Source organism: Tamandua tetradactyla, chromosome 21, assembly GCF_023851605.1.
Source record: "Tamandua tetradactyla isolate mTamTet1 chromosome 21, mTamTet1.pri, whole genome shotgun sequence".
In the NCBI taxonomy this organism is placed as follows: Eukaryota; Metazoa; Chordata; class Mammalia; order Pilosa; family Myrmecophagidae; genus Tamandua; species Tamandua tetradactyla.
The window spans coordinates 61,128,167-61,147,809 of record NC_135347.1 but is presented as its reverse complement, the minus strand read 5'-3'; the positions used below and the strand labels follow the sequence as shown (position 1 = coordinate 61,147,809).

At 38.2% G+C, this 19,643-nt stretch overlaps 1 protein-coding gene and 1 pseudogene across 2 annotated transcripts in view; one reads left to right on the top strand and one right to left on the bottom strand.

Moving 5' to 3' along the window:
* The window catches only part of MCCC2 (methylcrotonyl-CoA carboxylase subunit 2), a 128,475-nt gene extending 111,000 nt beyond the window's left edge, over positions 1–17,475 (top strand). For both annotated transcript variants that reach the window (XM_077139511.1, XM_077139510.1), the window contains 3 exons: positions 10,577–10,691; positions 13,726–13,811; positions 16,463–17,475. In XM_077139511.1, coding sequence (XP_076995626.1) covers positions 10,577–10,691; positions 13,726–13,811; positions 16,463–16,580 — 319 coding nt within the window. In that variant the 3' untranslated portion in view covers positions 16,581–17,475. The remainder of the gene's footprint in view (positions 1–10,576; positions 10,692–13,725; positions 13,812–16,462) is intronic.
* Positions 5,820–7,962, bottom strand: LOC143665792 (protein SIX6OS1-like; annotated as a pseudogene).
* Positions 17,476–19,643: the final 2,168 nt, after the last annotated feature.

Here is a 19,643-nt window from a genome sequence, read left to right as displayed (position 1 = left end):
TTGTAGCCACATAGTATTCCATCATACATATCTATATATCACAGTTCATCTTTTGGCTTCTCAGCCATTGACTTCCGCTCCCTCCGTCCATTGGGCATTGTGCATAATGTCCAAAATAAACCATGTCTTACAGTGTCCTCACTTGGTTGTATAATCAGTAGCACTCTCAATTTTAGACATTTTTCATTGGTCCAAAGTGACAAAGATCTAAAAACAGCCTCACCAAATATCAAATCAAAACTTCCCCTAATCTCTTCACTCTTTTCCCCATTATTTACCCCTGGTATTGCTGTAGCATTGATGCTGTCTGCCTGTTAATTATTGACTATATATGCGATAGTAGTTTTTCCCTTGCCCCCCTCTATTATTGACTCTGTACAAAATTATACCTTTGAATGAATGCACTCAAGAGCTTATTTATAATTATAGTGTTAATTGATGGGATACATGACACTATACATCTCCTTTCAATCATATTCACCTTTAATATGGCAGTGTTGCTTATAACCCCACTGATTAATTACCATCACCTGATCCATTCCCTTACATTTAAGTTCAACCTCATTGAGTAACTTCCCCCCCCCACTCACTGCCCCGACTCGTTTCTTTGTACCTCTGATTCCCCTATATTCTACACTGTAAACTTTTGAGATTATCTTTATCTGTCATAATAGCAAAATCATGCGATATCTGTCCTGTGTCTGGCTTATTTCACTCAGTATTATGTCTTCAAAATTCATCCACATTGTCATATGCTTCAGGACCTCATTTTGTCTTTCTGTTGCATAATATTCCATCATATGTATATACCGCATTGTGTTTATCCACTCGTCTGTTGATGGGCACTTGGACTGTTTCCATCTTTTGGCAATTGTGAAAAGTGCCGCTATGAACATTGGTGTGCAGATGTCTGTGTCACTCAATTCAGCTCTTCTGGGTATGTACTGAGTAGTGGTCTTGCTGGATCATAGGGCAACTTGATATTTAGTTTTCTGAGATACCTCCAAACTATCTTCCACAGTAGCTGTAGCATTCTACATTCCTACCAGCTGTGAATAAGTGTTCCAGTTTCTCTGCATCTTCTCCAACACTTGTAGTTTTCTGTTTGTTTAAAAGCAGCCATTCTTAAAGGTGTGTATCAAGATTCATGGTAGTCTTGATCTGCATTTCCCTTATAACTAATGAAAATGAGCATCTCTTCATGTGCTTTCTAGCCATTTGTATTTGCTCTTTGGAAGAATGTCTATTCATATCTTTTGTCCATTTATAATTGGGTTGTTTGTTCTTTTGTTGTTGAGTTGTATCATTTCTTTATATCCATAGGATATCAAACCTTTATCTGATAGGTAGTTTCCAAATATTTCTCCAGTTGAGTTGATTACCTCTCCATCTTTTTGACAGAGTACTTTGAAGCACAGAAGTTCTTGATCTTAAGGAGTTCCCATTTGTCTTTTCTTTCTTTTGTAGCGTGTTCTTTGGGTGTAAAGTTTAAGATGCTACCTCCTAGTACTAGGTCTTGAAGCTGTTCCCTGCATTTTCTTCTAGGAGTTTTGTAGAACTGACTCTTATATGTATGTCTTTAGTCCATCTTGAACTAATTTTTTTTCTTTTTATTTAAAAGTACTTTTTTATTTAACTTTAATTTCTGAGGTAAAATACTTTTTTCTTTCAACTTCCATAACAAAATACAGAGCTATCAGATACCCCTGGAAAAAATATGTTTATTATACATATATTTCTATAACATTACATTATATATATATATAATACATATATATACAAAAATTTGAAGACTTCATAGAAAGTGGAACATCTAAAAGACACTGCATAATGGAGTTAAGATCACTTACACTTTATGTACATATACACACTTTGTTCTGCTTAAGTGGATAACTAATGAAGCCATCTTTCACATGTGAATGTCTCACTCAGATCCCTGCATCACAATTTTATAACTCAAAGAGTACCTAAATATTTCAAAACAAATTAACTGGTAACTACCACCCCCACCCCCATAAAGAATGAAACAAAAATGGAACAGTTCTTGAAAGACTATATCAAAGGTTTGATGGAAAAACTTCAAACAAAATAAAAAATGTATGTTCATTACTGTTTACAAAACAAAAGGCATAAACATAATTATGGAATAAATAAAGAACAAGGGACAAGCAGCCAGCTGACTACCTGCTTGTTGAGAAGTGTAACTTCAACGATTTTTTTTTAATGCTTCTGAAAATTTCTTGGCCCATGGAGGGCTAAAGTGCAATAATTCCCTAAGTCAGTGAGTTGGGTTTAATGCAGTGCAGCTTGAAAACTTGGATGAAGGGACTTGGAGAATTGTATTTCACTTCTACCTATTGTTTAAAAAAAAAAAAAAGGTAAGCTCAGCAAGGCAAGGTTATTTTTCTGTAGCTAAGAAAAGCAAACTGTTTACATGAAACATTTCTTGATTAGTGAGAGTTCAAAAGACTTTTATTTGCAAAGTTTCAAACATTTGGCACAACAAAATTTGGAAAAAATGGGAAAGAGAAAATAGGTCGAGTTTTGTCCCCATTTCTCCCACTTGCTGCAGGACAATGATGACACAAAAGAGAAAGGCCTGGCTTTGTGCCAGGCTGGTGACAGGTGCTGCCACGAGTGGGCTAGGGGGAGAAAAACTACCTCCTTCCTCCTCCTCCCAGGAAATATCAATGACCTTTGTATTCCCTGGTCCACTTCCTGAGCAAACCCAAGTTCAGCTCTGTAAATGGATCCTCCCCCCACACCCCCAACCCCAGTGTGCAGAGCAGATCAACCAACAGTTTACTGGTGGAATGGCGATTTAAGGAAACAGTTAAACTCCAAAAAGTTGAACTAATTTTTGTATAGGGTAAGGTAGGGGCCCTCTTTCATCCTTTTTTTAAAAAAAATTTTGTTGAGAAATATCTTCACACACATGCTTTCTATACGTGGTTGCACAATCAATGGCTAAAAATATCATCTTTCATTCTTTTGGCTATTAATGTCCAGTGAGAACCATGCCCATTTATTTGAAGACTGTTCTGTCTCAGTTCAGTGGATCTCAGGGCCTTATTGAAGTCAATTGATCATAGATTTGGTGGTCTATCTCCATACTCTCCATTCTGTTTCATTGGTCAAAACCTCTATGCTGTTTTGACCATTGTGACTTTATAGTAAGCTTTAAAAACAGGAATTGTTAGACCTCCCACTTTGTTTCCCTTTTTTAGGATGTCTCAGCTATTCCAGGTCTCTCTTCCTTCCAAATGGATTTGATAACTGGCTTTTCCAAGTCGTCAAGGTAGATTGTTAGAATTTTCATAGGTGTTGCATTGAATCTGTAGATCGAGTTGGGCAAAATTGATGTATTAATGACATTCAGCCTTCCCACCCATGACCACAGAATATCTTTCCATCTATTTCAGTCTTCTTTGATTTCAGCAATGTTTTGTAGTTTTCTGTGTACAAGTCCTTAACATTTCTGGTTAAGCTTATTCTTAGATACGTGATTCTTTGCATTTCTATTTTGAGTGGAATTTTGTCCTTAAGTTTCTCTTCAGTTAGGTCATTACCTGTGTGTGCTGGCTTGAAAGTATTGTGTATCCCAGAAAAAACATGTCCTTTAATCCTGATTCCATATTGTAGCATAGAAACCTTTGCTTAGATTGTTTCCATGGACATTGATCCACTCAACTGTGGGTGTGGCCTCTGGATTACTCCATGGAGATGTGACACCTCTGATTGTAGGAGTAGCCTTTTGATTAGATGGAAACGTGACTCTGCCTGTTAGAGGTGGGTCTTGATTAGTTTGCTAGAATTCTTTAAAAGGGGAAACATTTTGGAGAAACCTGAGATGTAGATACTTAGAGAACAGTTGCTTCAGGGCTAACATAGACACAGACATTTGGAAATAGAAAATCCCTAGCATACAATTGTTTCTGAGACACAGACATTTGGAGATGCTTGGAGTGCCGACAAAAAGAGGGTAGATGTTGCCATGTGCCTCCCATGAGATGCTGTGCAAGCCAGAACCCAGAGTTGTGTCCTGCAGGAACTAAGTGAAGGCCCACAAAGGCTTGGAAAGGAAACCACTGTAATCAGAAGCTGGAAGCAGTAGAACTGGGAACAAGGGCCAGCAGATGCCACCTATGTACCTTTCCAGATCAAACTTTCTTAAGTCAAAGTGTCTTTCTCTGGATTTTCTAGTCTCTTGTTGACTTGTTGTCTAAAGTCTTTGTTTGTCTTTGAAGAGTTTGATCTCTCCCTCCATTTTGAAGGACATTTTGGCTAGATAAAAAATTCTTAGCTGGAAGTCTTTTTCATTCAGGAGCTTAAATATATCATACCAATGCCTTTTCACCTCCATGGTGCCTGTTGAGCCATCAAACTCAGTCTTAGGTGGTATACATGAGATTGCTTTTCTTGTGCCACTTTCAAGACTTTCTGCTTCTCTTCAACATTTAACAGTCTGATTAGTATGTGTCTTAGAGTAGGGCTATTTAGATGTATTTTATTTGGGATTCATTGGGCCTTTTCGATTTGCATATCGGTGTCTTTTATAAGGATTGGGAAGTTTAATCAGATTTTGTCTTCAGTTAACCTTCCCAGCACTTCAGTCTTAAGACTTCTCCAGTGATTCTTATAGTTGTGTGCCTTCTGTAGTCCATCTTTTCTCTGAGATGCCCATTTTCCTTGCCATTTGTTTTTTGTGCTCTAATTCAATTGTTCTGTGTTCTAGCTCACTTATTCTTCTCTATCTCTTCAAATCTGATTTTGTGTGTCTCTCGTATATTTCTTATTTGGTCTACAGTATCTTTCATCTCTGTTAGATCTGCTGTTTTTCTACTTAATCTTTCAAATTCTTCTTTAGGCTCTTTTAGTTTGTTCTTTTTTTTTTTTTTAAATGGAGTCAGACTCTTTTTCACATGATAACTTAATACAACTAATTTAAAACACAATACAAAGATTGAGTAAAATGTTTATAAAATTTCATCAAATTTTAAATACCTTCATTGAAACTATATATTGTCAGCAAATACTGTGTAAAAATACGAAGGTGAAATTTTGTTGAAGATAGAAAACAAAATTTTAAACGTTCTTCAAAAAAGGTTTAAGCAAAGAAAGAAAACGTTTAAACAAGAAAATGATAAATAATATCACCATTGATGCAATTCAATTTTCAGAAATTACTTTAGCCCTTCACAATTAATTTCCTACCATTAAAGGATTTTAGAAACTGTTTGCCATTTGTTGTATTAGAAGAAAATAACAGACTTTATTTAAACGTAAACTCGCTGAGATTATTATTATAGTACCACACCATGTACTATAACAATAAAACATAAATGAACCCTAGCAGTTTTAAAATTTTTTAGTAGCTAAAGTCAACTTCAGCAAAAATTCTGCACAGTTATCACTTAAAGGACTCCTGATGACCTGAGAAATATTTGTGTTTTCAAAGCACTTAAAATACTACAAGAATGAAACTACAAGAATGAAACTTAGGTTCTGGGGAGAATCTGGCTTAATATTTACAACAAAGATTAGTGAAAAAAAGCATCAAATTCTATTAAAATTAATATAAGATCTGCCTGAATATAGTTTACAAATCAAAATTAAAATAAATAATGATTAGTTAATGCTACAAAAAAATAAAATTAGATTACAAGGTTAATTTCTTTACATCTTTAAATATAATCAAATAATGTTACTATGGTAACCCATTATTGTTTTAATCAATAAAATAAAATGTTTTAAGTAATAATGAAAATTTATGCTCTAGAGAATTGCAGAGCAGTAGAATAGCTCAAGAAATTAGTAGTTCAACAAAAGGTAAATTGTGTTGTACTTTGCAAGGAAGATGAAAAACCTTTTAAAGAGGAAGAATGTGCTCAGTTTTGATCTTGTTCAAATGAAAGCAGAAGACAAATCTTTTCCAGCTCCAAATGTGTGAGTTGAAGAGTCTGATGGAAAAGAAAATGTAAAAGCATCTTCTTTAGGTTTCCCAAAAAGTTTCCAGTATCTTGTGATGAGAGGGAATTTAAATTTCCTGCAGAATAATGTTCACTAAACTGATCTGATGGGATTTCTGAATCAAATATAGGAGGATCAAATAAATCAATCCAGGTGATCGAGAAGTATTATTGATAAGAAAAGAAAATCCAGGAGTTTCTTTTTGTGCTTGGTCTTTAGGTATAGTAGTCCTATTTATTTCAAGTGAGGGGATTTGGGGAAACTAATTTCTTCAAAGATTCAGATGTTTTCACAATTCAGGAGTTCTTAAAAATGTAGCAATTTCAGGAGTTCCTGGAAATTTTCAGCTTTTCTTCAGCTTGATCAGTTACTTATTTGTTTTTGGCTTCTCAAAATGTTCTGTAAATATAGCCTGTGAAGTACATTTTGATTCTTTGTCTTACTGTTCCTTTATCTCCACATTCAGCACTTGCATGTCCTTTTTCAAACCATGACTGTGATTTGGTTGTTTCTGTGGAGTTAACTATCTGAGTTGCATAAAATTTTGTGAACTTTTAATAGCTGGAACATGTGAACATTTAAAATGGTTATTCACAGGAGAGTCACTAAATACATGTGTGTGTATCATTTTCTTTTTGTCTGAAGTCACTATTGGCAAGCCTTGACTGCTTCACAGAAGTTTTCTTTTTTATCTGTAAGTCTTGGTTCTGAAGGATGCATTTTTATTGGTCTAACTTCTGAGATTCATAAGGAAGAAACAAATACAAGTATATGTTCATCATTTTCAAAAATTCTTTCTTTCAATTATTTTCCCTTTTCTTTATTTTTATTCTTTTCTTCCAGTCTCTGAAAGATTCTTAGTTTCATTAAGTCTTGCAATCTGTATTAATTCATTGAATCATATCTTCTTTAGTACTTATGCTTGCTCGTACTAGAAAACAAATTCTAGCAAAAGTCTGTCGAAACTGACAAATAGGCTGTTACTCATCTTGGATGCTGTCTCTCTTCCCTGCCCACCTCAGGGGCACCTTTATAACCCAAAGGCCCACACCCTCAGTCCTGGGTTCCCAGATTCCACTCAGTATCCTACATTCCCAGTCCATGATGGCAAAGCTTCTGGTGTATTCTTGATATCTTTTATTTCTTTATAAATATCCTTCCGTAGTTGTTCCATATTCTTTGTCCCCTCCAGTGTTTTGATTTGGTCATTACTTGGTCCATTTCTGCCTGGATCTTCATGTGCTTTGTGATTTTCTGTTTTGTTTGGGGCTTTTGATTTTCTTAATAAGGTTATTTTGCAAGTTGGTTTCCTTTACTCTTCTAAAGTTTTGTATTTACTTGGATTTGTGTTGAAGGTCCCTTTTGCACATGGTTCATCAATAATTTGCAGCCAAACCAAGACTCCGATGTCATGTCGGGGTGCAGTTTTTCATCATGGTCTATTAAAAGCTAGGCAGGGGTGCTTAGGTAGTGAGTGGCAGAACGCCTGCCTGCCCTGTGGGAGACCTGGGCCTAACTCCCGGCCTTTGCACTCCTGAGTAAAAAATTAAGAAACAACACCTCATGAAGAGTAGGCCTTAAAGGAAGGAGGCACCTCAAGGTATATTGGGAATAAATTCTGACTGGTGCCAACAGAAGAAATAGAAAAAAATAGTAAATAAATAAAAATTTAAAAATGAAAATAAAAATTACAAACCTGGGCACATGAGTTTGACAGATTGGATTTACTGCTTCTTCCCAGCAGATGGAGCTCTTGATCCCCGCCTCGGCCACCTTTTCCCACCTATGGCTGCTGGCTGGGCAAGATGGCAGGCATGGTAGGGCCTGCAGTGGGTGGCACAGCTGATCAGAACGCCTGGCTGGGAAGCTGATCAGGTCTGGTGGGGTAGCCAACCACAGCACCTGGTGCCTGGTGGACCTGCCACCCACAGCTCCTGATTGGGGCAGCCACTCGTGGCGTCTGGTGGTGTGATCGATCTTAGTGCCTGGCATGCATGGCCTCTTGTAGACAGTGGCTAGGCACGCCCCTGGCTCCCCGTGGGTGCTGCCAGCTGTATTTCTGTGTAGGGAGGTCTCTCTGCCTAGCTGTGGTGACAGGCTAGGGTGGACGGAAAATCTGCTTTCTCAGGTCTGCACTTCCTAGCACACCGCTGCCCAACCCAGATGGCGACGCGGTCAGACAGACCATCCTGCTCTTCACTTCCCTTTTTTTACCGGGACCTTCCCAAGGAATGCTGAAGACCCTCCTTGACCACTCACTCCCTGGGACCACAGTCCTGGTTGCCTTTTCTATCCCTTCCTGTGTTCCTCCACAGAGTAGAGGTGAACCCAACCTATTGTACTCCGCCATCTTCCTACTTTGTATTTTTGAAACATTAGATGATTTCATTGTCCATATTTTACAGAATGGTAGTGTGGGGACAGCTGTGATTGAGAAAATTGAAATAGAGGTAAAATGACTTGTAGGCTTGGAACTCTGTTTCCTTGATCTGGCCTCCGGTAACTTCTCTGCCTCCTTTCCTTCTCTTTTCACTCTTCCTTTGGCTTACTCTAATCCAGACACACTAACCTTACTTACTATTTTTCAGAAGGCATACTCCCATCTTAGTGTCCTTATACTGGCCGGCTGGCTCCTCCACTTCGTGATGATGTGGCTTCACCTAGCACCTTTCCCTCTAAAATTGCAGACTCCCTCTGCACTGTACCTTCCTGGCTCCTTCTCTGCTTTATTTTCCTTCAGTTGACCTACCAGATGTTTTTCTTGTTTATTTATAGTTTGTCTTCCCCCACTAGAACATCAGCTCCATGAGGTTAGGATTTTTGTCCCATTTTGTTCCTGTGTGTCCCAAGTATTTAAAACAAAGCCTGACATACTGTCGGCACTCAATAAGTGTCTCATTGAACGAATGAATCTTTTTTTTTTTTTAATCTATTTTTTCAATTCAGTACTGTTCTCATGCCACATTTGCCTTTGACTGTTTGGTAATCATTCCTGTTGTATGTTGGTGAAATGTCATTTGTTGAAAATAAAGACTGTCACTCACTACTGTGTTTGTAATCTTGACCAGATGGAATGTTGAGATGAACTTTAGAAAGCTTGCTCATGCACTCTTCTTCACCCCCTAAAAGTACATCATCTTATTGGAAATGGAATAAGAAAAACTTTGTTCCAGGTGATCTGAAAAAAATGTGAGACTTATTTGTGGGTTTTGAAATGAACCAAATATATCTTTTGCAAGTTAAAATGAGATCCTTTTTTTTGCTTATTTGATTGTTGAAGGTGGAAAATCTCAGGATCCTCCCCATACTGTTAGTGGTTGTTTGGAGCTATTTGTGATTTTCTGCTATGAAAACATGCATACAAATGTCCAGACAGGTAACTACAAGAAAGCTTATTGCAGTATTATTGTAGAAACAAAAAATGAGGAAAATCCATAGATGGGGAATCAACAAGCTATTGTACAGCCATGCAGTGCAATACTGCTTTGCCATTCACAAGAATGGAGCACATTTCTATATCCTGACTTGGAGAGGTTTCCAAAATATACAGCTAAGTAAAAACTCAAGCTGTAGAACAGAATTATTGTATGATCTTTTTTTTAATGAAAGTGTAATATAGTGATACTGTACTAGTGTGTGTCTAGAAAGAAAAGGAAGACAAAGGTACCAATCTGTCAGAAGAATTCAGAATCAGTGATTGGGATTTGGAGAAATTTTGCCTTTGTACTTTATGCAGTATTTGATGATTGTTGTCATGGTCAGGTTCATGTGTCAACTTGGCCAGGTGGTGGTGCCCAGTTGTCTGGTCAGGCAAGTGCTGGCTTCTCTGTTGCTATGAGGACATTTCATGGACTTAAATCATAACCACATTGGCAGTATCCACAGCTGATTAAAGGTAGTGTCTTCTGCAACCAGTGACACTTAAACTAGTCACCAGAAGGCTTTTAAGGGGGATTCAAAAGAGATGGTCACTCTTTCTACTTCAGCCAGTCAGCCTCTCCTGAGAGTTCGTTGAGGACCTTCACTGGACCTGCCAGCTCCCAGCCTGCCCTACAGACCTGGGACTCTATATCCCCATGGTTACATGAGTCACTTTTCTAAATTTTATATTTACAGATATCTTCTGCTGATTCTGTTTCTCTAGAGAATCCTAACTAATTCAATTGTAACTATACATTGTATAGTTGTAACTATTAAGTTTACATAGTAACTTTGTTACTATACATATAAACTATATAGTATAGTTGTAACTATAAAGTTTATAAAGGCATGTTTATAAATGATTCTAACTGAAAGGGTAAGCTTTTCAGTTAGAATCATTTACACAAATACTTCTCATCGGTCACCGCACATCAGAATCAATGGGGAACTTAGAAATCACATTCATGCTTAGGCCTCACCCATGGAAATTGGTCTGGGGTAAGTTCCAGACATTGGTGGTTTTTTCCCCCATTGTTATTTTTTGACACTCCCCAGATGATTGTAAGGTACACGTTGAATTAAGAACCACTAATTTAAAGAGAAAACATGGGTCTCTGTCAGTCAGCAACCACTATGTTTTACATTGAATTAATTTAATCATCCTTTATTTTTCTTCTTCTCCCAGTCCGAGATTTCTCTACATGTGGCCAAATGCTCGTATCTCGGTGATGGGAGGAGAACAGGCAGCAAATGTGTTAGCAACAATAGCAAGGGACCAAAAAGCACGAGAGGGAAAACAGGTAAATACCATATCTTATTCATCTCTGGGTTTGGGTTTCATCATTGAACTCAGTGGAGTCATGGAGTAGAGAGCCCAGAATCACTCTGTGTTTGTGGGCAGGGTTCCAGCATGCCCTACTCAGCTTTATTGTGGAAGAATGCTGACCTGGGCGTTGTTCCAGAGGCTTAGGCTTACTGATGTTTTCCATATCTCTCTTTTAAAAGCAATTTCAACTTCTCTTTGGAGTTTCCAGTAAAACTCTTCAAATTGAAAACTCTGCCTGTGTATGCCTGAGGCATAAAGATATTTGTCTTAGTCATTTGCAGTGAGCTGGATTTAAATATGTATGATGTGTTTTCTTGATTTTATAACCTAAGCAGCAGAATTTTATTTTACTTTTAGATTGTTGTTAAGGATTCTTGAGTGGGAGGGCTCTATTCATCTAATGAGAATTAAATAACATTTTGCCGTGGAAGTATAAATGAAGAAAAATAGAAAGGGCAGTACAAATTTGATGAAAAGCAAACCAGCAAGTGTCTGTTTTCAAAATAGATTCTTTTGTTTGTGTCTCTGTTAGAGTCTCTGAAATTTTTGCATTCTTTTTTTGTTGTTTTTGATTTTTGTTTTGCAACGGCAGGCATTGGGAATTGAACTGGGTTTCTGGCATGGCAGGCAAGAACTCTGCCACTGAGCCACCATTGCATTCATTTATAAAAACTTATTAGAGTAGTTGTAGGTTTACAGAACAGTCATGCATAAAGTGCAGGATGCCCACATAACCATCCTATTACTAATACCATCCACTAGTGTGGAACATTTGTTACCGTTGATCAAAGCAGTTTTTATAATTGTACTATTAAGTGTATTCCATGGTTTAAGTTAGGGTTCACTGTGTAGGGCAATTCCAAGGATTTTTTTCCAATTTTTATTCTGTTACCAAATATACAACTTGACGTTTCCCCTCTTACCCACATTCAGATTGGCATTTCAGTGCTGTCACCACGTTCACAGTGTTGGGCTGCTGTCACCACCGTCTACCACCAAAACACTCCATCGTTGTAAAGAGGAAGCCTGCACATTTTGACTTCCCTTTTCATACCCCCACCCCCTCCCCTGGTAACCTTGCGTTAGGTTTTGGTAGTTATAACTTTTAACTGATTCGTGTAAGCAACAAGTCATAAGTGATTGGTGCGTGTTCCTGACAGAGGTGCTCCAGCCTTCTCAGGGATCATCTGGTCAGCCACCTCTTTGCAGAAGTTGGAAAAATACAAAGAGAGGGTGGTAATTACCTACCCTGAATGCATCCACCTGTGCAGCGTAGCTTTGCAGACTTGAGGTTTCAGATTTACTTTAGTACCAACTAGTATCAAAACGAAAGGAAAGCTCTGTGGGGGAAAGTGGGAAAAGGAATACAGGGTGACAGGAGTCGGGCAGGTAAGGTATGAGGGGTGACATGAAATCCTACCTGATATTTTGAACATGTCTAAAATTCTTATGAAACCTAGCATGGTGAGCTCTTATTAGTTGTTCTTTGATTGATTTTCATATGTATGTTTGTATTCAGCCATTTTCATGTATGAGAAGAAAGTACAGGGCATTAATGCTTCTCCCTCCAAACTCTTCCTTTTTTTAATTTTATTGTGGTAACATATATAATACAATATTTCCCATTTAAACTACGTTCCCTCCAAATTCTTGGCCTATAAAATGATATTAAAGTATTTACGAAGAAGGTGTGATTTACTTGAAATAAGTCATTTGGTTTTGGTGTGAAAATTTTTTTTATTTATAAATATTTTTCAGGTTTCAAAATAAGTTCTCATGGAGATCTTTACATCTGAATTAAGTATCACTTGTTCTTGATAATACATACTGCTGAGCAAGGAATTAAATTTTTAATTAGGAAGAAATCTCAACTGTTTGAGAAATTTACTGGTGAGGTTATTTTAAGATGTGGTTGATGTTTTTCCTCTTTAAGCTTTAATTGAAAATTTTTTTTAACCATTTTGAATATAAATTTCAGACTCCACCTCCTTAAGCAGAATCTGCCAAATGTAAATTAGCCCTTTTATTATATTGTATAATCCACATCCATTATTGTACCCTGCTGTAATATAGTGATACCTGATATTCTTATGATTTTTTTTTAATTGTGGTAATATATACATAACATAAAATTTTCTGTTTTAACCATTTTGAAATGTACATTTCATTTGTGTTGCTTACACTCGATGCTCTGCTACCATCACCTCCATCCATTTCCAGGACTTTTTCATGACACCAAGTAGAAACTCCACACCTATTAAGCAAAAATACCCCATATCCCCTCCCATATTTCCTTATTTTAGGTGTTTTATGTAAGTGGAGTCATACACTGTCTACCCTTTTATGTCTGTCTTATTTCATTCAAAATAATGATTTCAGGTTTCATCCATGTTGTAGCAAGTACTGGAATTTTTTTAAGGCTGAATAATATTCCATTGTATGTCCATACCACATATTATCTATTCATATTATCATGTCATTATCTGTCGATGACACTCAGTTGTTTCCACCTTTTGGCTATTGTGAATAATGCTACCATGAACATTGGTTTATAGATAAAAATTCAATTTCCTGTTTTCAGTTCTTTTGGTTTATACCTAGAAATGGAACTGCTGGATCATATAGTAATTCAGTGTTTAACTTTTTTGAGGAGCCAGCACACTGTTACCCACCACATTGTATAAGGGTTTCACTTTTTCCACATCCTCGCCAACTTTTGTTATTAAGAACAACTTCTGTTTTTTAAATAATAGCCTTGATGCCCTTGCTTTTGATCGTATATTAAATGGTCCTAGGGGTCACCTCTGTGAAGGGAGATGGAATGGCGCTAGTCTATGCATGTCTCAGGTGAGATCATGTTTAAGGCGTCACTTGTAATCTTCACGTCTCTGTGTACATATTGGCCATAATGTTATTCATGAATTTGTTGTTCCTTTAATCTTGAAATTATCTCAGTAGGACCTGTTGTTTCTCTGCAGCCATCTTACACATGGTCCCTCTTCTTTCAGTTCTCCAGTGCTGATGAAGCAGCTTTAAAGGAGCCCATCGTTAAGAGGTTTGAAGAGGAAGGAAACCCTTACTATTCCAGTGCCAGGTAGGTGCAGTGAGCAGCCCCTTCACCCTGCTTGTCTTGGCAGGGCGCAGTCGGGGCCGGTCCTGGGCACCACAAGCCAGTGTTTGGATGCACGTCACCCACCTCTCTGTGGTGGGAATGCCTGCTGCTGGCACGCTGCAGGGGCACTGCAACCAGAAATGGGCCATGCTAGCTGGGAAGTTATAACCCTGGTCCCATCACTCCAGGAGTTAATTCTGTTACATTTTTTGCTTAAGAATGTGGATTCCTGCCATACTCCTCTCTAATTGTTTTGTTTCTACCCCGATGTAACATGAGATTGGGTGAACACTTTTCGGCGCTGGCTAACAAGTGAACTCCTATGTTCAGAGGACAGCCAGAGTCCCTCTGTCAGCACCATGCATGTCCACTGTGTGCCCTATAGCATGAGTTCTGTGTATTTCTTAGACCACCTCATGAGGTAGTAAGTTAATAACCACTTTTCCTAGCAGGAGACTTGCTGTCTTGTGTTTGCAGACCTCTTTTTCCAACAGCATAATGTTATGCATTCTGAAGAATAATCTAAGCTTTGTGTCTTCTTTTCGTCCTTTGGGCAGATGGAAAACAGAAAATAACTACTTATGTCTTTTAAAATCAGACTGTGCTGTGAGTTATGCCATTTACTTGTGAAAGCAACCTGGAGGGGAGGAAGAAAAGAAAATCAGAGATCGGTCATTTCAGTCATTTGAGTTCATTTTTTTGTGGCAGGCGCTGCCTTAGCACTGAGGTTACAAAAACCAAAATACCTGTTTTCAAGAGCAGAATTGGATTCAGAATACCATTTGAGGTTTTAGAAAAGTGTTTCTCCTTGATAGTTATATATCTTTATGACCAAATTTACTGCATATTTTTGTTTGTGCTGAGTCATCAGTTCTTTGATGAACAATAAAATATTTTAATAGTCTTTGCTTTGAGAAATAAACCTGTTCCTCTCCTCTTTTTACCCTCACATAAACAGATGTATATACTAATCAGTAGTAACCAAAGAGAAATAAAAAACTATATATATAAGTGGTTTCAGATACGATACATATACCATATGTATGTATGTATATATATATATATATTGCAAGCTCATTTAAAATTTTTTCGGGAAGGGTTTTGCCTGAAATTCACAGGGACAGTTAAAATGTTAAACTTTGAAATATAGCATATTTTCTGTGACCCATTATTTTGTTTTTCAGCCCTGGCTGAGATAAGACATCTCTTGCAGAAGATTAAATCTTTTATTATTTCCATATTATCATTTTTTAAATGGATTACTTGTAAGGCAGGAAAGCAGGTGATCCAGATAGACTTATCTCTGGAAGTAAATGCTAAAAGACAAAAACATTTTTCTGTTAATTTGTATTTGTTTAGCCCTTTGGATGAGCAGGAGGTGGCATGGAGACAGCACCTTTCATTCAAAAATAAAGATTTCAAGCCAGCTTCTGGCACCTTTCTTGGGTTTCCTAAATCTTGGCTTCCTAAAATTCCTGGCCTGTTTGGGCTTGAACGTGCGTATATCTGAATTTTTGGAGAGCTCTGGCATCATCTGCTCCTGAAACCTCCTTAGGTTTTCTTAATCCTAACATGTAGCATGCCATTTGCTTCTGCTTAATTGTTTTTAAAATCAAACATTAATCAAATGTTTGATTAGAACCTCTTACCTGGAGCAATCTTTTTAATGAACATCCTTAGCCAGCCCCTTCATTACTGTGTTTAATTTGCTGTGGCTTACAGAAAGGAATGTAATCAATTGACGTGGGTTACAAATTACAAAGGTGGCTTTTTAAATTGGGTATTGATACTTCAGAGTCCCTGTTTTAAATGTTTTATGAGCAAAGATTTGATTCATTTATGTGGTAAGTGTGGTTTAATAATTGATGCCATGTCCAGATACTGAAGGCAGTTTATTTAAAGAAAAGAAAACTGCTACCTACTAATAACCTTTAAAAAGCAATTATTTCTCATACCCTGGTTTCTCTTCAGATCATATAAAAAACAATATTTCTCATTTATGTTTATGAATTTGAGATTGTCAATGACAGGCAAACCAACATTTCTACATAAAAGTTTCTTCTGAAAGCAAAGTTATTTGTTTTTCCATTGTAGCAAATAATTTAAGCAACTACAATTGAAGGTATTTATGTTACTAATAAAAATATACCCAGGTCTATTCAGTAATTTACATAAATTCCTATTTGTTAGGGGGTTTTGGAGGCACACCCACTGCAGTGGAGACACTGGTTATGGGATTATCACCTGAGTTTATCTGGTTCCCCAGAGTCACAAGATGAATGCACCAGCTTGATTAGTACATGTATATGGGCAGATGGGAGACTGGGAAGGTTTTCCTGAAATAAATAAAAAGATTTGTAAACCAGGGGTTATTTTGAGATTTCTGGTGGTGAGTATAAGCCTTAAGTGCGACATTCCTAGGTGACCTGGAGCTAAAGCCATGTCGTTTTTCTTCCCCCTTTACTCCATCTGACCGTGTTTTCTGTTGTGTGGTTTTAGTACAGGGATTCTAAGCAGTAGATTATATCTTCTGAAGAAAAACTTGGTTGGTAATTTTGGATATGGAGCCATGGAGTATACAAGTGGCAGTTTGGGGTGAATTGATAATAAATCATTTTCTGTCCTTTTATCAGGCTGTGGGATGACGGGATCATTGACCCGGCAGACACCAGACTCGTCCTGGGCCTCAGCCTCAGTGCTGCCCTCAATGCCCCCATCCAGAAGACCGACTTTGGCACCTTCAGGATGTGACGGGAGGTCGCGGAGCTTCCCTCAGACAAGTTCTGTAAGGCCACATGTCAGGGGTCTGAGCATTTTAGACTTTTAAACACGTGACTTATATAAAATTGTTTTCTTAACATAGCATGTTGTACTTTTCCACCTTTAAGAATCAGGATAGTTATTTGATGAACTTCAGTTCTCTTCGAAGAATTTCTCTGTGGCCCAGTTTTACCACCTTTAAAAGGAAGAGAATAACTTATAGTTTATCTTTTCTGACTCACGGTATGAAAAATTTTATCATCCATAAATTTGAGTTATTATTGAGATTATTACTATGAAGTTGTATTAAAACTGAAATGATTGCTAATTTTGCATGATGATATTTTGAAACAATTATTAAAAAAAAATCTGTTCATTTTCCCTCCAGCCACCACTCTGTCTCCTTCCCATAGCCCTCAGATGCAACTGCCCATGCTCTGGGCTCTGTTCCCATCCTCTCCTCTTCTCACACCTGTCCTGTTCTGGCTACCACTGTCGTCAGCCCTGTCCAAGGTCAGTTGACTTCCATGTTGCTGAAACCAGTGGATTCTTTCCCACTGTTATCTGACTTAACTCTCTGCAGTTCTAATCAAACACTTCCTCCTTGAAATGCTGTCCTTAGCTTCCATGATGTAACATTCCAGGTTTTCTACCAGGTTTTCTTGGCCACACTTTTAAAGTTTCCTTTGTAGGCCCCTCTTCCTCCACTGATTTTTTCCCCTCCCTTTCATGTACTTTGTCCTGATTTTTCATTAGCAATTTATGAATTCATTGTTTTAAAAAATACAGATAGTACAGAAGTATCTCCTCATTCTTAAATGTGTTTGTTTCTCATGGCTTGATTTCGTTTCATGGAATAAATTTATTCTCATGGCTTCAGCTGGCATCTAAATGTGGACGATTAAAAACTCTTAACACAGTTCTCCCCTGAGCTGCAGACCAGCTTACCTCACAGTTCTCTTGGACGTCTATACTGGTTGGCTTATGGGAGCATCAGATGCGGTTGTCAAGGCCTGTTGGTTTTGCCTCCTACCTATCTCGAATCCCCTTCTTATCTTGGTCTTTCATTCCCACAGACCTCTGAAGTGGGCCCCCTGCCTCCACTCTCAGCCCAGTCTTTGGTCACTCTAGTTACATCAGCCATTCTAAAGTGCCCATCTGGTCCCGCCTCCCCTTACAACCCTTGCTAGCTGCCAGAATGTAACACACCAGAGATGGACTGGCTTTTGATAAAAGGGGATTTATTTCATTAGTTCTTCAGAGGAAACTTTCAACTGAGGTTCGTTCTTATATGGGAAGGCACCGGGTGATCTCTGCTGGCCTTCTCTCCAGGCCTCTGGGTTCCAACAACTTTCCCCGGGGTGATTCCTTTCTGCATCCCCAAAGGCCTGGGTTAAGCTGCTAGTGCTGAGATGAGGTATGCTGAGTTGCTTGGGCTGTGCTATGCTGAGCTCTCTCATTTAAGCACCAGTCAGTTAAATCAAACATCATTCATTGCAGCAGGCACACCTCCTAGCCAACTGCAAATGTAATGAGCAACAGATGAGGTTCACGTACAGTTGGCTCATGGCCACAGCAACAGAACTAAGTGCCTTCACCTGGCCATGTTGACACCTGAATTTGACTACCACTCCTTCAATGGTGTTTTAGGGTTAGGGTTTGCTAATGCTCCCGGAATGCAATATAACAGAAATGGAACAGCGTTTATAAGGGCATTTATTAAGTTACAAGTTTATAGTTCTAAGGCCATACAAATGTCTTAACTAAGGTATTCAGAGAGAGACACCTTGACTTCAAAAAAAAAAGGCTGATGGTGTCTGGAACACCCTGTCAATTGGGAGGGCACATGGCTGGTGTTTGCTGGTTCTCAGGCTTCTGGTTTCAAACGGCTTCCCCAGGGGTGATTTCTTTCTGTGTCTCCAGAGGTCTGTCTGTGTCAGCTCTGAGCTTTTTCCAAAATGATTTCCTCTTAAAGGACTCCAGTAAGTGGATTAAGACCCACCTTGAATGGGAGGAGATAAGATCTCCATAAAAACCACCTAATTGAAAGGACCTACCCATTTGTGAATGGGTCACATCTCCATGGAAACAACCTAAGCAAAAGGTCCACTCTAAACAATAGGTCTGCCCCCACAAGGTTGGATTAGGAAAAAAGACACGGCTTTTCTGGGGTACACAAGTTTCAAACCAGTCCAAATGATTTCCTATAAGAGGTGCCCTCATGCCCTTTGTGGTCTTGATCGTCTTCAGTCTCGTTCGTGTCCTTGACTCCTCCTGTACACACAAGGCTGTAGCCGTTTTTCACTTCTTCCAGTTCCTTGAACCTACCAAGTCCTTCTACTTTAGGGTCTGCAAATTCCCTCTGCCTGAACGGTTCTACTCTCCTCCTTCCTCCCGTTCTCCCTTCTGCTTAAGCACTTGATTCTCTCAGGTTAAGTACCGCTTTCTCAGGAATGTCTCTGCAAGCTCCTTGGACTGGGTCAGGTACCTGCTGTATGCTCTTAGAAAGGACCATCCATTTTTACAGACTCATCATCTTACCAACATTTCTTTAGTCTCATCCTTCTGCAAGAATAGAAGCTCAGTGAGGGCGAGTATCCTCCTGTTTACCTTAATATCTCTAATGCTTGGCACTTTGTAAGTGCTAAATGTTTTTTGAGTGAATGAAAAAAATCCATACTTTAATTGATATTCCTCATGTTTTAAAATTACATAATTGATTATATAATGTAATGCAACCATGAAATGTTTTTGTAATAAAATTAATATTTCAAACATTTGAGTGGGGTTCCATTTTGGCTCTGTGAATCAGAAACTAGTTTAGTTTTGGGTGGATATACTGTTAGATGATCACAATTCAGAGCATGTTTCAGTCTGCTAAGGCTGCTGGAATGCAAAATACCAGAAATGAATTGCTTTTAACAAAGGGGTTTAATAACTAAGAAGTTATATATCTGAGGCCATGAAAGTGACTAAATTAAGGCACCAACTAGAGGATGCCATCTCATGAAAGACTAATCGTGTCTGGGATTTTTCTCTCACATGGGAAGGCAG